The sequence below is a fragment of the Salvelinus fontinalis genome, chromosome 6 (assembly GCF_029448725.1).
Source record: "Salvelinus fontinalis isolate EN_2023a chromosome 6, ASM2944872v1, whole genome shotgun sequence".
Taxonomy (NCBI): Eukaryota; Metazoa; Chordata; class Actinopteri; order Salmoniformes; family Salmonidae; genus Salvelinus; species Salvelinus fontinalis.
In genome coordinates this window covers 18,077,548-18,097,090 of record NC_074670.1, presented here as the reverse complement: position 1 = coordinate 18,097,090, position 19,543 = coordinate 18,077,548, and the positions used below count along the sequence as shown (strand labels likewise).

Sequence of the window (19,543 nt, the reverse complement as noted above, 5' to 3'; positions counted from 1 at the left end):
TCTCCATGTGTGTATGTCAGTGTGTGTGTCTCCATGTGTGTATGTCAGTGTGTGAGTGTGTGTGACAGAGGGAGAGTCAGTGTGTGTGTGTGTCTCCATGTGTGTATGTCAGTGTGTGAGTGTGCCCTTGCTCTCTGGATCCCCTTCCAGTCAGTCCACTAAAGGGTGTGAAAGGATGGTTTTATAGCTGCTTAGGTCAGCATATAGAGGAGATGTGTAGTGGACTGACAGCTAGCTGTGCTGTCTGTAGCTGGCTTGTTAAGAGGAGAAGAGGAGAGAGAGATAAGAGGTTAGGACTGCTGGTAATACAGTACGATTAGTGGTGTTCCACTACTGGTGACTGACTGCATGGGTCTGGGACAGTCAGCCAGAGTAGCTGTCATTATCTCCTACGGCTGTTATTTAACCTGGAGCCTCCCACTCTTATTATGCTGATGACAGACTTGTGATGTCTGTGTATGGAGCAGACTAGCTCTTTTTTTGTCCCTCCCTCCCTCCCTCTCTCCCTCCCTCTCTCCCTCCCTCTCTCCCTCCCTCTCTCTCTCCCTCCCTCCCTCTCTCCCTCTCTCCCTCGCTCCCTCCAGATCTAATTCTCTCTCTCCCTCTGTATCGCATTCCCTTCTTCCATCCTTCCCCCTTTAACATCATCCACCGGTTTATCCCTCTTCCCTCCCTCTTTCCCTGGGGGCGATGGAGACGGAGCGGGAGACAGGACAAGCCTGCTCTGTTGAAAACATTGTTTAGGTCAGGCAGCGTCCCAGCAGTATGTCTCTCCATCTCTGACAGAGGAGAGGCACATGGTCCTACACAACTCTACCCTCTCTCTCTATATCCTCCCCTCCCTCTCTTCACGTAGTCAGAGTAAGGGAATGCTTTGAAGAGCATTTGAACTCACTTCAAAAGAGAATAAAGATTCTTTGAGGGTCTGTGTTTAGCTGCCCCCCCCCCCCCCCCCCCCCAGCCCTGACACACTCCACACACACACAAAGGTGAAAACACACACACCTAAAAACCTTCATCCACTCATAATCAGATGTAACAATAACCATGTGGATTTAGACTTAGTGAGAGACTTCCAGGAAAATATGCAATGGGTTTATGGGTGCGCTATTTGTTGTATGTGTGTGAGATTGTGTGTATACAGTATGTGTATGAGATTGTTAGATTGTGTGTACTCAGTATGTGTGTGAGATTGTGTGTACTCAGTATATGTGTGAGATTGTGTGTACTCAGTATGTGTGTGAGATTGTGTGTACTCAGTATATGTGTGAGATTGTGTGTACTCAGTATGTGTGTGAGATTGTGAGTACTCAGTATGTGTGTGAAATTGTGTGTACTCAGTATGTGTGTGAGATTGTGTGTACTCAGTATGTGTGTGAGATTGTGTGTACTCAGTATGTGTGTGAGATTGTGTGTACTCGGTATATGTGTGAGATTGCAGGACAGGGATTACACCCACGATTACAAAGAACTAAACTGGCTGATCAGACAAAACAGAGAAGTAGGCATACACCAAAGAGAGAGAGAGTGATGAGAGAGTGATGAGAGAGCACGAGATGAGAGAAAGAAAGAGAGAGGAGAGGGAGAACAGAGGGATGGGTCAATTCCTGGAAAATGTAATCAAGACAGTGCTGTGGAATTCCCAGAGTTGATGGAGAGAGGACAGAGGGATCAGAGATGAGAGGAGAATGAATAGAGGACAGTTGAGAGGAAGAGAAAGTAGGGGATATTTGAATCCTCTTAAGTGACCCTGGTCTTAACCATCCTTTTAGCCATATAGCTGCCCTGTCTATTGGAACACAGCTAGCCTCTTCATACTGTCAGTTTCAAAGCAATATGGCTGCTTGGTACAGAGTCATCTGTTTTCCAGAGTACAACAGTGACTCTCTCTATACACACACACCATCTATTGTCATATAACTGGTCTCTATACACACACACACACACACACACCATCTATTGTCATATAGCTGCTCTCTATACACACACACCATCTATTGTCATATAGCTGCTCTTTATACACACACACACACACACACCATCTATTGTCATATAGCTGCTCTCTATACACACACACCATCTATTGTCATATAGCTGCTCTCTATACACACACACACACACACACCATCTATTGTCATATAAACTCCTTTAGCCCCACAATGAAATAGGGTGCAGGCCAGGCAGCAGGCTGTTAGCCAACCTGCCAGCTTAGTGGAGTCTGCCAATAGCACAGTCAGTGTAGTCAGCTCAGCCATACCCATTGAGACTGTGTCTGTGCCTCGACCTAGGTTGGGCAAAACTAAACATGGCGGTGTTCGCCTTAGCAATCTTATTAGGATAAAGACCTCCTCCATTCCTGCCATTATTGAAAGAGATCGTGATACCTCACATCTCAAAATAGGGTTACTTAATGTTAGATCCCTCACTTCAAAGGCAGTCATAGTCAATGAACTAATCACTGATCATAATCTTGATGTGATTGGCCTGACTGAAACATGGCTTAAGCCTGATGAATTTACTGTGTTAAATGAGGCCTCACCTCCTGGTTACACTAGTGACCATATCCCTCATACATCCCGCAAAGGCGGAGGTGTTGCTAACATCTACAATAGCAAATTTCAATTTACAAAAAAAAAAATGGCGTTTTCGTCTTTTGAGCTTCTAGTCATGAAATCTATGCAGCCTACTCAATCACTTTTTATAGCTACTGTTTACAGGCCTCCTGGGCCATATACAGCGTTCCTCTCTGAGTTTCCTGAATTCCTATCAGACCTTGTAGTCATAGCAGATCATATTCTAATTTTTGGTGATTTTAATATTCACATGGAGAAGTCCACAGACCCACTCCAAAAGTCTTTCGGAGCCATCATCGACTCAGTGGGTTTTGTCCAACATGTCTCTGGACCTACTCACTGCCACAGTCATACTCTGGACCTAGTTTTGTCCCATGGAATAAATGTTGTAGATCTTAATGTTTTTCCACATAATCCTGGACTATCGGACCACCATTTTATTACGTTTGCAATCGCAACAAATAATCTGCTCAGACCCCAACCAAGGAGCATCAAAAGTCGTGCTATAAATTCTCAGACAACACAAAAATTCCTTGATGCCCTTCCAGACTCCTTCTGCCTACCCAAGGACGTCAGAGGACAAAAATCAGTTAACCACTTAACTGAGGAACTCAATTTAACCTTGCGCAATACCCTAGATGCAGTTGCACCCCTAAAAACGAAAAACATTTGTCATAAGAAACTAGCTCCCTGGTATACAGAAAATACCCGAGCTTTGAAGCAAGCTTCCAGGAAATTGGAACGGAAATGGCGCCACACAAAACTGGAAGTCTTCCGACTAGCTTGGAAAGACAGTACCGTGCAGTACCGAAGAGCCCTCACTGCTGCTCGATCATCCTACTTTTCCAACTTAATCGAGGAAAATAAGAACAATCCAAAATTTCTTTTTGATACTGTTGCAAAGCTAACTAAAAAGCAGCATTCCCCAAGAGAGGATGGCTTTCACTTCAGCAGTAATAAATTCATGAACTTCTTTGAGGAAAAGATCATGACCATTAGAAAGCAAATTACGGACTCCTCTTTGAATCTGCGTATTCCTCCAGGGCTTAGCTGTCCTGGATCTGCACAGCTCTGCGAGGGCCTGGGATCGGGAGAGACACTTAAGTGTTTTAGTACTATATCTCTTGACACAATGATGAAAATAATCATGGCCTCTAAACCTTCAAGCTGCATACTGGATCCTATTCCTACTAAACTGCTGAAGGAGCTGCTTCCTGTGCTTGGCCCTCCTATGTTGAACATAATAAACAGCTCTCTATCCACCGGATGTGTACCAAACTCACTAAAAGTGGCAGTGATAAAGCCTCTCTTGAAAAAGCCAAACCTTGACCCGGAAAATATAAAAAACTATCGGCCTATATCGAATCTTCCATTCCTCTCAAAAATTTTAGAAAAAGCTGTTGCGCAGCAACTCACTGCCTTTCTGAAGACAAACAATGTATACGAAATGCTTCAGTCTGGTTTTAGACCCCATCATAGCACTGAGACTGCACTTGTGAAGGTGGTAAATGACCTTTTAATGGCGTCAGACCGAGGCTCTGCATCTGTCCTCGTGCTACTAGACCTTAGTGCTGCCTTTGACACCATCGATCACCACATTCTTTTGGAGAGACTGGAAACCCAAATTGGTCTACACGGACAAGTTCTGGCCTGGTTTAGATCTTACCTGTCGGAAAGATATCAGTTTGTCTCTGTGAATGGTCTGTCCTCTGACAAATCAACTGTACATTTCGGTGTTCCTCAAGGTTCCGTTTTAGGACCACTATTGTTTTCACTATATATTTTACCTCTTGGGGATGTTATTCGAAAACATAATGTTAACTTTCACTGCTATGCGGATGACACACAGCTGTACATTTCAATGAAACATGGTGAAGCCCCAAAATTGCCCTCGCTAGAAGCCTGTGTTTCAGACATAAGGAAGTGGATGGCTGAAAACTTTCTACTTTTAAACTCGGACAAAACAGAGATGCTTGTTCTAGGTCCCAAGAAACAAAGAGATCTTCTGTTAAATCTGACAATTCATCTTGATGGTTGTAAAGTCGTCTCAAATAAAACTGTGAAGGACCTCGGCGTTACTCTTGACCCTGATCTCTCTTTTGACGAACATATCAAGACTGTTTCAAGGACAGCTTTTTTCCATCTACGTAACATTGCAAAAATCAGAAATTTTCTGTCCAAAAATGATGCAGAAAAATTAATCCATGCATTTGTTACTTCTAGGTTAGACTACTGCAATGCTCTACTTTCCGGCTACCCGGATAAAGCACTAAATAAACTTCAGTTAGTGCTAAATACGGCTGCTAGAATCCTGACTAGAACCAAGAAATTTGATCATATTACTCCAGTGCTAGCTTCCCTACACTGGCTTCCCGTTAAGGCAAGGGCTGATTTCAAGGTTTTACTGTTAACCTATAAAGCGTTACATGGGCTTGCTCCTACCTATCTTTCCGAGTTGGTCCTGCCGTACATACCTACACGTACGCTACGGTCACAAGACGCAGGCCTCCTAATTGTCCCTAAAATTTCTAAGCAAACAGCTGGAGGCAGGGCTTTCTCCTATAGATCTCCATTTTTATGGAACAGTCTGCCTACCCATGTGAGAGACGCAGACTCGGTCTCAACCTTTAAGTCTTTACTGAAGACTTATCTCTTCAGTAGGTCATATGATTGAGTGTAGTCTGGCCCAGGAGTGTGAAGGTGAACGGAAAGGCTCTGGAGCAACGAACCGCCCTTGCTGTCTCTCCAGGGCCGGTTCCCCTCTCTCCACTGGGATTCTCTGCCTCTAACCCTGTTACTGGGGCTGAGTCACTGGCTTGCTGGTGCTCTTTCATGCCGTCCCTAGGAGGGGTGCGTCACTTGAGTGGGTTGAGTTACTGACGTGAACTTCCTGTCTGGGTTGGCGCCCCCCCTTGGTTGTGCTGTGGTGGAGACCTTTGTGGGCTATACTCGGCCTTGTCTCAGGATTGTAAGTTGGTGGTTGAGGATATCCCTCTAGTGGTGTGGGGGCTGTGCTTTGGCAGAGTGGGTGGGGTTATATCCTTCCTGTTTGGCCCTGTCCGGGGGTTTCTTCGGATGGGGCCACAGTGTCTCCTGACCGCTCCTGTCTCAGCCTCCAGTATTTATGCTGCAGTAGTTTATGTGTCGGGGGGCTAGGGTCAGTTGGTTATACCTGGAGTACTTCTCCTGTCTTATCCAGTGTCCTGTGTGAATTTAAGTATGCTCTCTCTAATTCTCTCGTTCTCTCTTTCTCTCTGAGAACCTGAGCCCTAGGACCATACGTCAGGACTACCGGGCATGCTGACACCTTGCTGTCCCCAGTCCGCCCGGCCTTGCTGCTATTCCAGTTTCAACTGTTTCTGCCTGCGGTTACGAAACCCCTACCTGTCCCAGACCTGCTGTTTTCAACTCTTAATGATCGGCTATGAAAAGCCAACTGAGATTTATTCCTGATTATTATTTGACCATGCTTGTCATTTATGAACATTTTGAAAATCTTGGCTCTCTCTAATTTTCGCCTTCTCTCTTTCTCTCGGAGGACCTGAGCCCTAGGACCATACGTCGGGACTACCGGCCGTGGTGACTCCTTGCTGCCCCCAGTCCGCCTGGCCTTGCTGCTATTCCAGTTTCAACTCTTCTGCCTGCGGTTATGGAACCACTACCTGTCCCAGACCTGCTGTTTTCAACTCTTAATGATCGGCTATGAAAAGCCAACTGAGATTTATTCCTGATTATTATTTGACCATGCTTGTCATTTATGAACATTTTGAAAATCTTGGCTCTCTCTAATTTTCTCCTTCTCTCTTTCTTTCTCTCGGAGGACCTGGGCCCTAGGACCATGCGTCGGGACTGCCGCCCGTGGTGACTCCTTGCTGTCCCCAGTCCGCCTGGCCTTGCTGCTATTCCAGTTTCAGCTGTTCTGCCTGCGGTTATGGAACCGCCACCTGTCCCAGACCTGTTGTTTTTCAACTCTTAATGATCAGCTATGAAAAGCCAACTGAAAATTATTCATGATTATTATTTGACCATGCTTGTCACTTATGAACATTTTTGAACATCTTGGCATAGTTCTGTTATAATCTCCACCCGGCACAGCCAGAAGAGGACTGGCCACCCCTCATAGCCTGGTTCCTCTCTAGGTTTCTTCCTAGGTTTTGGCCTTTCTAGGGAGTTTTTCCTAGCCACCGTGCTTCTACACCTGCATTCTAGCTGTTTGGGGTTTTAGGCTGGGTTTCTGTACAGCACTTCGAGATATTATCTGATGTAAGAAGGGCTATATAAAATAAAATTGATTGAAATTGATATAGCTGCTCTCTATACACACACACCATCTATTGTCATATAGCTGCTCTCTATACACACACACAATCTATTGTCATATAACTGGTCTCTATACACACACATCATCTATTGTCATATAGCTGCTCTCTATACACACACACACCATCGTCATATAGCTGCTCTCTATACACACACACACCATCTATTGTCATATAGCTGCTCTCTATACACACACACACCATCGTCATATAGCTGCTCTCTATACACACACACACCCTCTATTGTCATATAGCTGCTCTCTATACACACACCATCTATTGTCATGTAGCTGCTCTTTATACACACACACCATCTATTGTCATATAGCTTCTATACACACACACACACACACACACACACACACACACACACACACACACACACACACACACACACACACACACACACACACACACACACACACACACACACACACACACACACACACACACACACTATTTATTGTCATATTGCTGCTCCCTGGCTCCCTCTCCCTCCACACAGACAGGCACGGACACACACATTGTAGTGCAGTAACTAGGCACTGACTGTAACAGGAAGTCAGGATTACAACGCCCTCCATGAGTCCCTGTTTATTTTCTGCCTCTCGTCACACCAGCTGCTCACACTCAGGTGTGTGGCTTTTTGCACGTGAGACTGAACACTACTGGAAAACCTGGTGTGTGACCAGTGTTGGTGGGTGGCTAAACTGTAGTGTGTGTGTGTAAGTAAAGATGAGGGTCTGGCTAGGCTGGTCACATGCTCTAAGAGTGTGTGTGTGTGTGTGTGTGTGTGTGTGTGTGTGTGTGTGTGTGTGTGTGTGTGTGTGTGTGTGTGTGTGTGTGTGTGTGTGTGTGTGTGTGTGTGTGTGTGTGTGTGTGTGTGTGTGTGTGTGTGTGGAGATGAGGATCTAGCTGGAGTCTGATTAGGCCAGTCACATGCTCTGTGGGCACAAGCGTGTGGTCAAGTGTACTCTGGGTGTGTGTGGCTCGTGTGTGCTCTGCCCGCAAATAAAAGACTCATTCTATCCTGGACAATGAGATGTGTACACACACCACACACACGGGACAATAAATGTACAACACACTTAACACAAACTCATACAGTCACCCGCCCTCCTCTCCCTAGTTCTCTCTATACAATAGGCTCTGTTGTAAGGCCGGGACTCCTGACCTAGTCACAGTGGTGTCACAGCAGTCCTGCTCAATCAAACACACACGGAGTGAACACGGTCGGTGTGTGTGTGTGTGTGTGTGAGACGGGGGAGGGGTATCCTATGGCGCCTGATGGTAATCTTTACCAGCTGTGGTGAATGGAACCTCTAACCTCTGACCTGTATGAGCTGCTAACAGTCAACATCATGACCCCATCAGAGGACCAGACCACAACATGGTACAGAGACCAGAGAGACAGAGAGAGACCAGAGAGAGAGAGAGAGACCAGAGAGAGAGAGAGAGACCAGAGAGAGAGAGAGAGACCAGAGAGAGAGAGAGAGACCAGAGAGAGAGAGAGAGACCAGAGAGACCAGACAGAGAGAGACCAGAGAGTGAGAGAGAGACCAGAGAGACCAGACAGAGAGAGACCAGAGAGAGAGAGACCAGAGAGACCAGAGAGAGAGAGACCAGAGAGACCAGAGAGAGAGAGACCAGAGAGACCAGAGAGAGAGAGACCAGAGAGAGAGAGAGAGAGACCAGAGAGAGAGAGAGACCAGAGAGAGAGAGAGAGAGACCAGAGAGAGAGAGAGAGAGAGACCAGAGAGAGAGAGAGAGAGAGAGAGAGAGAGAGAGACCAGAGAGAGAGAGAGAGAGAGAGAGAGAGAGAGAGAGAGAGAGAGAGAGAGAGAGAGAGAGAGAGAGAGAGAGAGAGAGAGAGAGAGAGAGAGAGAGAGAGAGAGAGAGAGAGAGAGAGAGAGAGAGAAAGAGAGACCCAGGGCTTTACTGTGCGACTGCCATCTTGGTTTACTCCCATAGCCCTCCAACCAGTACACTGATGCCATTGTCCACTCTCCCTCTCCACCCCTCTCTCTCTCTCTGAGCACTGGGTGGAGATGGGATCCACACTGGGACTGGGGCTACAGAGCACAATAATGTCTATGGGACGGGTTTACCTCCAAGTGCTGTGAACCAGTCTCTCTATCACTGTGATTAATATCTCTGATAAAGTACTGTTCATACATTTCACTCAGAGCAACAACAATAAATAAATAAATAATCCCTGATCAACTCCCTTTGTTCCATTCAAGCACGCACGCACGCACACACCTCGTTTGACACCAGAGCGGTATGTGAGGTCATGGGTCTGTCACCACAACAAACCCTCTCAAGATTCACATCAATAGTAATGTGGTAAGAGGATTGATGGCACTAAAGACCAATAAAACACACATTGTAGCAACCATCCCCATATGGAACACATGACAGAGAGGGCCACCTTGCCCCACACATATGGGAGAAATCTGGAGACCAAAGTCAGTGTGGTACCCGGGACTTCAGCTGGAGTTAACTTACACACACAGTTCAAACGCATGTTTTCAAGCCCCTGCACTTCAATCACCCAGCCCCATGATCTTACAGTTTCCTGTATACATTGCACACAGTGATTTCCCCTCATCAGGAATACTATTGTAATCCAGTGTGCCTGTGAGTTGACTCTCCAACAGGACACGTGACTCCCTGCGTCATTCCTGTCTCCTGCTCCCACAGCCACTGTGAAATTCACACTCACACAGTGAGGATTAGTGTGTGTGTGTGTGTGTGTGTGTGTGTGTGTGTGTGTGTGTGTGTGTGTGTGTGTGTGTGTGTGTGTGTGTGTGTGTGTGATCTTGTTCTTCTTTCCAGAGGGACAAAGGCTATTTTACGCTTAGGGGTTTGGTTTAGGGTTACAATTAGGGTTAGGTCTTGGTGGTAGGGTTAGGCGGTAGGGTTAGGTCTTGGCGGTAGGGTTAGGTCTAGGCGGTAGGGTTAGGTCTAGGCGGTAGGGTTAGGTCTAGGCGGTAGGGTTAGGTCTAGGCGGTAGGGTTAGGTCTAGGCGGTAGGGTTAGGTCTAGGCGGTAGGGTTAGGTCTAGGCGGTAGGGTTAGGTCTAGGCGGTAGGGTTAGGTCTAGGCGGTAGGGTTAGGTCTAGGCGGTAGGGTTAGGCGGTAGGGTTAGGCGGCAGGGTTAGGGTTAAGGTTAGGCGGTAGGGTTAGGGTTAAGGTTAGGCGGTAGGGTTAAGGTTAGGCGGTAGGGTTAGGTCTAGGCGGTAGGGTTAGGTCTAGGCGGTAGGGTTAGGTCTAGGCGGTAGGGTTAGGTCTAGGCGGTAGGGTTAGGTCTAGGCGGTAGGGTTAGGTCTAGGCGGTAGAGTTAGGTCTAGGCGGTAGAGTTAGGTCTAGGCGGTAGAGTTAGGTCTAGGCGGTAGAGTTAGGTCTAGGCGGTAGAGTTAGGTCTAGGCGGTAGAGTTAGGTCTAGGCGGTAGAGTTAGGTCTAGGCGGTAGAGTTAGGTCTAGGCGGTAGGGTTAGGGTTAGGCGGTAGAGTTAGGCGGTAGAATTAGGTCTAGGCGGTAGAGTTAGGTCTAGGCGGTAGAGTTAGGTCTAGGCGGTAGAGTTAGGTCTAGGCGGTAGAGTTAGGTCTAGGCGGTAGAGTTAGGTCTAGGCGGTAGGGTTAGGTCTAGGCGGTAGGGTTAGGTCTAGGCGGTAGGGTTAGGCGATAGAGTTAGGTCTAGGCGGTAGAGTTAGGTCTAGGCGGTAGAGTTAGGTCTAGGCGGTAGAGTTAGGTCTAGGCGGTAGAGTTAGGTCTAGGCGGTAGAGTTAGGTCTAGGCGGTAGAGTTAGGTCTAGGCGGTAGAGTTAGGTCTAGGCGGTAGAGTTAGGTCTAGGCGGTAGAGTTAGGTCTAGGCGGTAGAGTTAGGTCTAGGCGGTAGAGTTAGGTCTAGGCGGTAGAGTTAGGTCTAGGCGGTAGAGTTAGGTCTAGGCGGTAGAGTTAGGTCTAGGCGGTAGAGTTAGGTCTAGGCGGTAGGGTTAGGTCTAGGCGGTAGGGTTAGGTATAGGCGGTAGGGTTAGGTCTAGGCGGTAGGGTTAGGTCTAGGCGGTAGGGTTAGGTCTAGGCGGTAGATAGGGTTAAGTCTAGGAGGTAGGGTTAAGTCTAGGAGGTAGGGTTAAGTCTAGGAGGTAGGGTTAAGTCTAGGAGGTAGGGTTAAGTCTAGGAGGTAGGGTTAAGTCTAGGAGGTAGGGTTAAGTCTAGGAGGCAGGGTTAAGTCTAGGAGGTAGGGTTAGGCGGTAAGGTTAGAGAAAATAGGATTTTGAAAGGAAATCAATTTTAGGTCTCCACAAAGATAGAAATATAAGTATGTGTGTTAAGGTGAGAGATATCAGGGAGAGAGACGCTACAGAGGGAAAGATACAAGGTGAGCAGAGTGAAAGAGGAGGAAGGCTGCGATGAATGTAAACAATATGGTTTGAAATAAAGACAAACCCTGGAATGAGTAGGTGTGTCCAAACTTTTGACTGGTACTATATATATATAAATACATACATTACTTACTGGTGGGCTAAGCTCCATATCTGTTCCAATACTGTGACTCTACCAGACTGGACACTAGTAGACTATAATGAGGATGAGACCAGAGGAAATGAGAGGAGAGGATGAGAGGAAGAGAAGAGTGAGGTAGAGTGAGGAGAGAATAAGGAAGAAGGAGGGCAGAGGCGACGAGAAGGAAGGAGGTGGATCTCACATCGTTAAGGTGTATTAAGACCCAAAAGGATTTATTCAATGAGGAATTAATCCAAAAGGAAAACACCCCCCTCCCTACAAACTGTGATTTGCAATTAGTGTGTTAAACCAGTCTGTCCTCATCAGACCCCATCTGCAACAGACACCATGTTAATCACACCACAGTAAAGACCTTACGTAAGCCCCCACCCTAAACAGGGCGACCCCATCGCTCTTCTGCTCTCACTGCTTCCAGATTATGTGTGGTTTATCAGTGCTTAGTCTAATCTCTGTTTTGTGAAGTCAGAAATACAAGAGACTACAAGCCAGCCCATTCAAACAGTCAGTGGTGACTGGTTAGGTTAGATACTTGGCTGTTGAACTGTGTAGTTCTCTCAGGTTATGGCTCCTATTCTCTGTCCTGATTGAAGCAATTGCATTGCAATGTGTCACCTACATATTATTCTAGATTGTACAGATTAGTCCAAAGTGTATGTCACAGTCTGTTGCGTGGTTGTCGGTGAGTAAATAGTGTGTTACGGTGAGTGTGTGTAGCTGAGAGGGAGATCAGTGTGACAAATTCAGGCTAAGCAGTGAGCCGCCTGGGGGATGACACTGTACAGCCTGAGGCCTGGATGGATGGATTACTGGCTCGTTACACTACAGGGTCACACACCTAACAGTAAGGCTGGGGTCATCACCAAAATAGCCGGAATTGGTGTTCCGGTGTTCCAGTGTATGGGGGTCATTGCCGTAACGGTGAGGCCCTAATGGGTGTTAGGGTCAGTGCCATAACAGAAGGCTATATGGGACCTGAGTTGGTGTCCATAAATGACGGGCTTCAGAGTCACATGTGATAGGCTGCATGTGGTCAGACTAGTTATACAGTAGGGAGGGACACTTGACCTTTTTGCCTGGAACAGTTCTCACATGATTTGTTTTCAATCGCTTGAGTACTATTTTTAGAAACAAATATGTGCGCATGTATGTTCTGTTATGCCAACAGTGAGCAAACAATGGCTCATTTATCATAACCATTATACATAACAAATCTTAATTGCTAAATTGCCTCATATATATCCAGTCAATAAAAAAACAAGTGCAATTTAAGATGAATTTATTGAAACTGTAATATCATCAGGTTATATTATATTGTGGAACACAATCTTCAAAAAAGTAGTAACCTCAGCAATGTGGTGCTTGCTTGAAGAAGCCTATGGCTGTGCAATGGCATAGCCTAGTTTTGTTCATTTAGCAGACAAGACGCTCTTATCACAGTCAAGACACCTATTTTATAGAAAAAAGCAGATGTAATAAAACAGAATAGTGCCAAGTGATTCACATCTCCCGCCTGGAACAGTTATTCTCAGAGTGATCATTTTCTCAAGTTGAAAGACACATTTTTCAAGGTTACAAACCAAAATCTGTCTTCTTTTTGATATACAGACGTTGGATTTTGTGTATTATGCCTGTTCCTTGTAATTTTCTAAAATGATTAACAATACTACATTGAACACTGCATGGGGATTAGTTATGTCCCGGACATCTTTTTGGTGAGGAGGCCTAGACTTGATACAATTTTTTGTTTTCATTCATTTTTACAATATAGCTAATTTTGACTTTGTGGCTGTGGTAACCAGTGACAACCGCAAAATACCCTAAGCGGAAAATGACTAAATTAGGGAGAAAGGGAATTTAGGGAGCAGCATTGTGTGATGCTTGGCTTCGTTTATTTTTTGTTGTGTCCTGCAAATGCACATGTACAAATAGAACACTAGTCAAAGCAAATGAACGTTGTCTTCAAGATAAAATGTTGACCAAATAGATTTACAGTTTTTGGAGATTTTTTAAAATCTCTGGTCAAGATTGGGTTGACGTCAGTTTGAGTACTCACCTTGTCATGCTTATCCCTTTTATACAGTGTATGGGTGATTGACATGTGATAGGCTACCTGTAGTCAGAGTAGCGGTTATACAGTGTATGGGTGATTGACATGTGATAGGCTACCTGTAGTCAGATTAGCGGTTATACAGTGTATGGGTGATTGACATGTGATAGGCTACCTGTAGTCAGAGTAGCGGTTATACAGTGTATGGGTGATTGACATGTGATAGGCTACATGTGGTCAGAGTAGCGGTTATACAGTGTATGGGTGATTGACATGTGATAGGCTACATGTGGTCAGAGTAGCGGTTATACAGTGTATGGGTGATTGACATGTGATAGGTTACCTGTAGTCAGAGTAGCGGTTATACAGTGTATGAGGAAGTCATATGGGGTCATGGAGGTCAATGCCATAACAGTATAAGGGGCTTGTGTTTGGGGTGTTTGAGTGAAGTCTTTTTTGTTTAGTCACTGCCATTACATGGGCAATATTATCACCGCCATGGCAGGAATATGGGGTTTGAGATGGTGTCAATAGAGTCCATGTGCTTTCTGGTCACTGCCAAAACAGTGTATTGGGAGATAGGGCCAGTGCCAATACGATAGGCCTACAGTATACAGTGTATTGTGAGATAGTGTCAGTGCCAATACGATAGGCCTACAGTATACAGTGTATTGGGAGATGGGGTCAGTGCCAATACGATAGTCCTACAGTATACAGCGTATTGGGAGATAGGGTTAGTGCCAATACGATAGGCCTACAGTATACAGTGTATTGGGAGATAGGGTTAGTGCCAATACGATAGGCCTACAGTATACAGTGTATTGGGAGATAGGGTCAGTGCCAATACGATAGTCCTACAGTATACAGCGTATTGGGAGATAGGGTTAGTGCCAATACGATAGGCCTACAGTATACAGTGTATTGGGAGATAGGGTCAGTGCCAATACGATAGGCCTACAGTATACAGTGTATTGGGAGATGGGGTCAGTGCCAATACGATAGTCCTACAGTATACAGTGTATTGGGAGATAGGGTCAGTGCCAATACGATAGTCCTACAGTATACAGCGTATTGGGAGATAGGGTTAGTGCCAATACGATAGGCCTACAGTATACAGTGTATTGGGAGATAGGGTCAGTGCCAATACGATAGTCCTACAGTATACAGTGTATTGGGAGATAGGGTTAGTGCCAATACGATAGGCCTACAGTATACAGTGTATTGGGAGATAGGGTTAGTGCCAATACGATAGTCCTACAGTATACAGTGTATTGGGAGATAGGGTTAGTGCCAATACGATAGGCCTACAGTATACAGTGTATTGGGAGATAGGGTTAGTGCCAATACGATAGGCCTACAGTATACAGTGTATTGGGAGATAGGGTTAGTGCCAATACGATAGGCCTACAGTATACAGCGTATTGAGAGATAGTGTTAGTGCCAATACGATAGGCCTACAGTATACAGCGTATTGAGAGATAGTGTTAGTGCCAATACGATAGGCCTACAGTATACAGTGTATTGGGAGATAGGGTCAGTGCCAATACAATAGGCCTACAGTATACAGTGCTTTAAGGGCTAGAGCTGGTGTCATAGTTATAACAGCCAGCTTAGGCAGGTGTGAGAGACATGGTTGTGTCAAGCAGACGTGCACAACGTAACAATAACCCTATATCTGGGGCCTAAGCCCGAGCTTGGAGAGTAACTGGGGCCTGGATCACTGCCATAAGACAGTTATGTGCATTAGGATCCGTGTGTAAACAGCACATGGAGCTGGACACGCTTGGTGTCATTGAGTTTCCTTACCGGAGTGCCCTGCTCAGCTTGTCGTAGTTCATCTGGGGTTTGCACTTGCGGGCCCCCCATAACCGGGCCACCTCGTCAGGGTCCTTGATGACAAACTCTCCATAGTCCCCCTGCCAGGCGATGACATCATGGTACTCCTCCTTCCTCAGCAGCTCCAGGATGAAGTGCCACAGCTGGATCTGTCGCGAGCCGGGGCTCGACTCGGGTTTGTAGGCCCAGTCTGGAAAGGCAAACCCTGGGGAGGAGAGGTGGGAGACCAGGGAGAAGGGAGTTAGCCTGGAGGTCCGTGGAGCACAGCCATACTGATGGACTGAGACGATTAGCCTCCATAGAGGACAGCACGTTCAGAAAGGCTTTGCTCTCAGTCTACATGTTCACTTAGTTCTGAACTCTAAACAGCAGGCAGCACATAAAAACCCAACGTCTGGGCCAATAGCTGAGTCACAGGAATGCTGTTTAGTTGCAGGGCAGGACATGAATATTGATTCCAACTCCTACAAGAGGAGAGAGGTTGCCGCTAGCCCTGTCAGGCGTTCTCAGATGAAGAATGTTCTAGAAGGTGTGTTGTGGAAGAGGAAAGAGGATTAGGGAGGCCTATTTGTGTTCGCTCTTTTAGTTCTCTGTCTGTAGCTTAGGGATGTATTTGGGATCCATCTGTACATCAGTCTGGTTCTGGTTCTACTGTTATTAACGCGTACACAGTGCTGCACATCGAGTGTGGCTGCTTGTCACTCACACCTGCCTGACCTGGCCTCTTCTCTGCCCCCCTCCTCCTCCTCTTTCCTCCACTCTACTTTGTGATGTATCTGACTCGTGGTAGACTGGGTGTAGAAACCACAACCTTCCTGTCACCGTCACTGCTAGGGCGTCCACCCAACCACAACAGTCCTGCGCCGGAAACACTCACTGATCTCCCTGCCGTGATACTACTCTAATAGTGAACACTCACAGATCTCCCTGCCGTGATACTACTCTAATAGTGAACACTCACAGATCTCCCTGCCGTGATACTACTCTAATAGTGAACACTCACTGATCTCCCTGCCGTGATACTACTCTAATAGTGAACACTCACTGATCTCCCTGCCGTGATACTACTCTAATAGTGAACACTCACTGATCTCCCTGCCGTGATACTACTCTAATAGTGAACACTCACTGATCTCCCTGCCGTGATACTACTCTAATAGTGAACACTCACTGATCTCCCTGCCGTGATACTACTCTAATAGTGAACACTCACTGATCTCCCTGCCGTGATACTACTCTAATAGTGAACACTCACTGATCTCCCTGCCGTGATACTACTCTAATAGTGAACACTCACTGATCTCCCTGCCGTGATACTACTCTAATAGTGAACACTCACAGATCTCCCTGCCGTGATACTACTCTAATAGTGAACACTCACAGATCTCCCTGCCGTGATACTACTCTAATAGTGAACACTCACAGATCTCCCTGCCGTGATACTACTCTAATAGTGAACACTCACTGATCTCCCTGCCGTGATACTACTCTAATAGTGAACACTCACAGATCTCCCTGCCGTGATACTACTCTAATAGTGAACACTCACAGATCTCCCTGCCGTGATACTACTCTAATAGTGAACACTCACTGATCTCCCTGCCGTGATACTACTCTAATAGTGAACACTCACTGATCTCCCTGCCGTGATACTACTCTAATAGTGAACACTCACTGATCTCCCTGCCGTGATACTACTCTAATAGTGAACACTCACTGATCTCCCTGCCGTGATACTACTCTAATAGTGAACACTCACTGATCTCCCTGCCGTGATACTACTCTAATAGTGAACACTCACTGATCTCCCTGCCGTGATACTACTCTAATAGTGAACACTCACTGATCTCCCTGCCGTGATACTACTCTAATAGTGAACACTCACTGATCTCCCTGCCGTGATACTACTCTAATAGTGAACACTCACTGATCTCCCTGCCGTGATACTACTCTAATAGTGAACACTCACTGATCTCCCTGCCGTGATACTACTCTAATAGTGAACACTCACTGATCTCCCTGCCGTGATACTACTCTAATAGTGAACACTCACACACACGACCACAACATCGGTGCTCTTTCTATGTCCGTGGAATACTTTTCATAATGAAAACCTCTCCACCTCTTTCCCTGAATCTGTCACTCTTTCCTAATGACAGAGGAAACAACACGACCTAGTCCTCCCTCCCCAAATGTACAACGGAAAGTCAAAGTGTGAAAGGCAGAAACAGACTGTGGGTGTGGGCACATGTTCATGAGTGTTTGTTTGTTTGTCTGCTCGACTGACCTTGATGTAAATGTGTATTCAAGATTGAGAATACGCCAATATGTGAGTGAATGAGTGTATATTCATGAGGCTTGAATGACGAGTTGAATGCACTTGACAGGCTATTTCCTCACATGCGTGTGGTCATGTGACAAATCTGAGCCAGACTGGGTGTTAGCATCACAGGAGTGTTACATAGTTTAAATCAGAGAGAAACACTGATCACCTACTGTTCAATATGACTAACATCCTCTCTACATAACCATTACTCTGCCAGAGAAGAACAGGAGTCCAGAGTTCTGTGATAAAAATCGGGCCTAGTCAATGCCGACCAATCCCATTCATCAGGGTTTGAGGTCTCCAACTTTCTCCTGATTCACGTGGCAGGATCTATACAACAGATAACATGGCGTTGTGGATCTGGCTTAACTTTAGACCGCATTTGAAGTATGAGGTCTAGCTACATCATGGGTGTGTATGACATCACTACAGCAGAAAAGTCACTACTAGTCCAGATCAAATCAATTTATATAGCCCTTCTTACATCAGCTGATATCTCAAAGTGCTGTACAGAAACCCAGCCTAAAACCCCAAACATCAAGCAATGCAGGTGTAGAAGCACGGTGGCTAGGAAAAACTCCCTAGAAAGGCAGGAACCTAGGAAGAAACCTAGAGAGGAACCAGGCTATGAAGAGTGGCCAGTCCTCTTCTGGCTGTGCCGGGTAGAGATTATAACAGAACATGGCCAAGATGTTCAAATGTTCATAAATGACCAGCAGGGTCAGATAATAATAATCACAGTAGTTGTCGAGGGTGCAGCAAGTCAGCACCTCAGGAGTAAATGTCAGCTGGCTTTTCATAGCCAATCATTGAGAGATGAGCCGTGAAAAGCATCAAAATAACCAACTGTAGCTAGATGTTGGAGGACCTTTGTAGACGATGGACTGATTGACAGATAGATAGTAATGTGTACCATGCTATGCAGCGCCACCATTTAGACCCCGTTACCTAACGCCCTTCACTACGTCAATACACAGCATCTGGCAACCAACATAGAGCCATGCTCAAAAGATATATGTGCCAGATCTGCTTTATGTAGTTCTATGTGGGCTTAAATAGGTCTGCCTTGGTGAACCAGATTGGCTAACTGAATAAGGGCAGTTTGGAGAGTTCTCAATTATTGACAGATTTCTTTTTTAAATATATTTTGTTGCCGAAACTCAGCTTTGATAGGATGACATTGACACAGGCAACAGACTACACACACATCGTGCGTCAGGTCAACAGGTGAAATGGATCCCTGGTAAGTAGACAGAGACAAACTCTGCCTGCCAACCTCTGAACAAAGACTACAAAACCAACCATCATCATCATCATCATCACACGTACAGATATGGAGACATCATACCGTGTGTGTAAATAACAGGGTAAATACCCCCCCAAAACAGCCAGCTAAACATGGGATGAAAGCACCAGTGGGAGTAGTAATATGAGTGTGATCTTGGTAGGAAACAATGTCTCAGCAACCAGAGCCCAGTAGAGTGTTGTGATACGGGACAGACAGGTCTTCTCTACAGGGATTCTGAGGAACATAGAGCCACAACAGGTGTCTTTTCATCACACCCCAAGGCTGTGTCCTATACGTTACACCCAGAGGCCAAACCTGTCCTGAGTCACCGTGGATCAGTTATCACAAGAGGCTGCTCATTCTGACACAAGAAACAGAGACCACGACACACACACACACACACACACACACACACACACACACACACACACACACACACACACACACACACACAGAAGTCATGACATGTCCACAGGTCTGTTTGATGGGGTTTTAAGCAACCCTACAGTCAGTCAGTCAGTCAGCCTGTGTGTGTGTCAGAATGCATCAATGCCATGCAGGAGAAAAGCAGTGTGGTACCTCACCCCCCCCAGACTTAACCTCTCTGACCTCTACTACTCCTGCCCTC

General features: G+C 46.1%; 1 protein-coding gene across 2 annotated transcripts in view; it reads right to left on the bottom strand.

Moving 5' to 3' along the window:
• LOC129857239 (ETS domain-containing transcription factor ERF-like) overlaps positions 1–19,543 on the bottom strand; it is a 111,931-nt gene that overhangs the window by 13,509 nt on the left and 78,879 nt on the right. The window contains exon 2 of one of the 2 annotated variants that reach the window (XM_055925288.1): positions 15,272–15,506. In XM_055925288.1, the coding sequence (XP_055781263.1) occupies positions 15,272–15,506 (235 nt within the window). The remainder of the gene's footprint in view (positions 1–15,271; positions 15,507–19,543) is intronic. The other variant, XM_055925289.1, reaches the window with a different exon arrangement.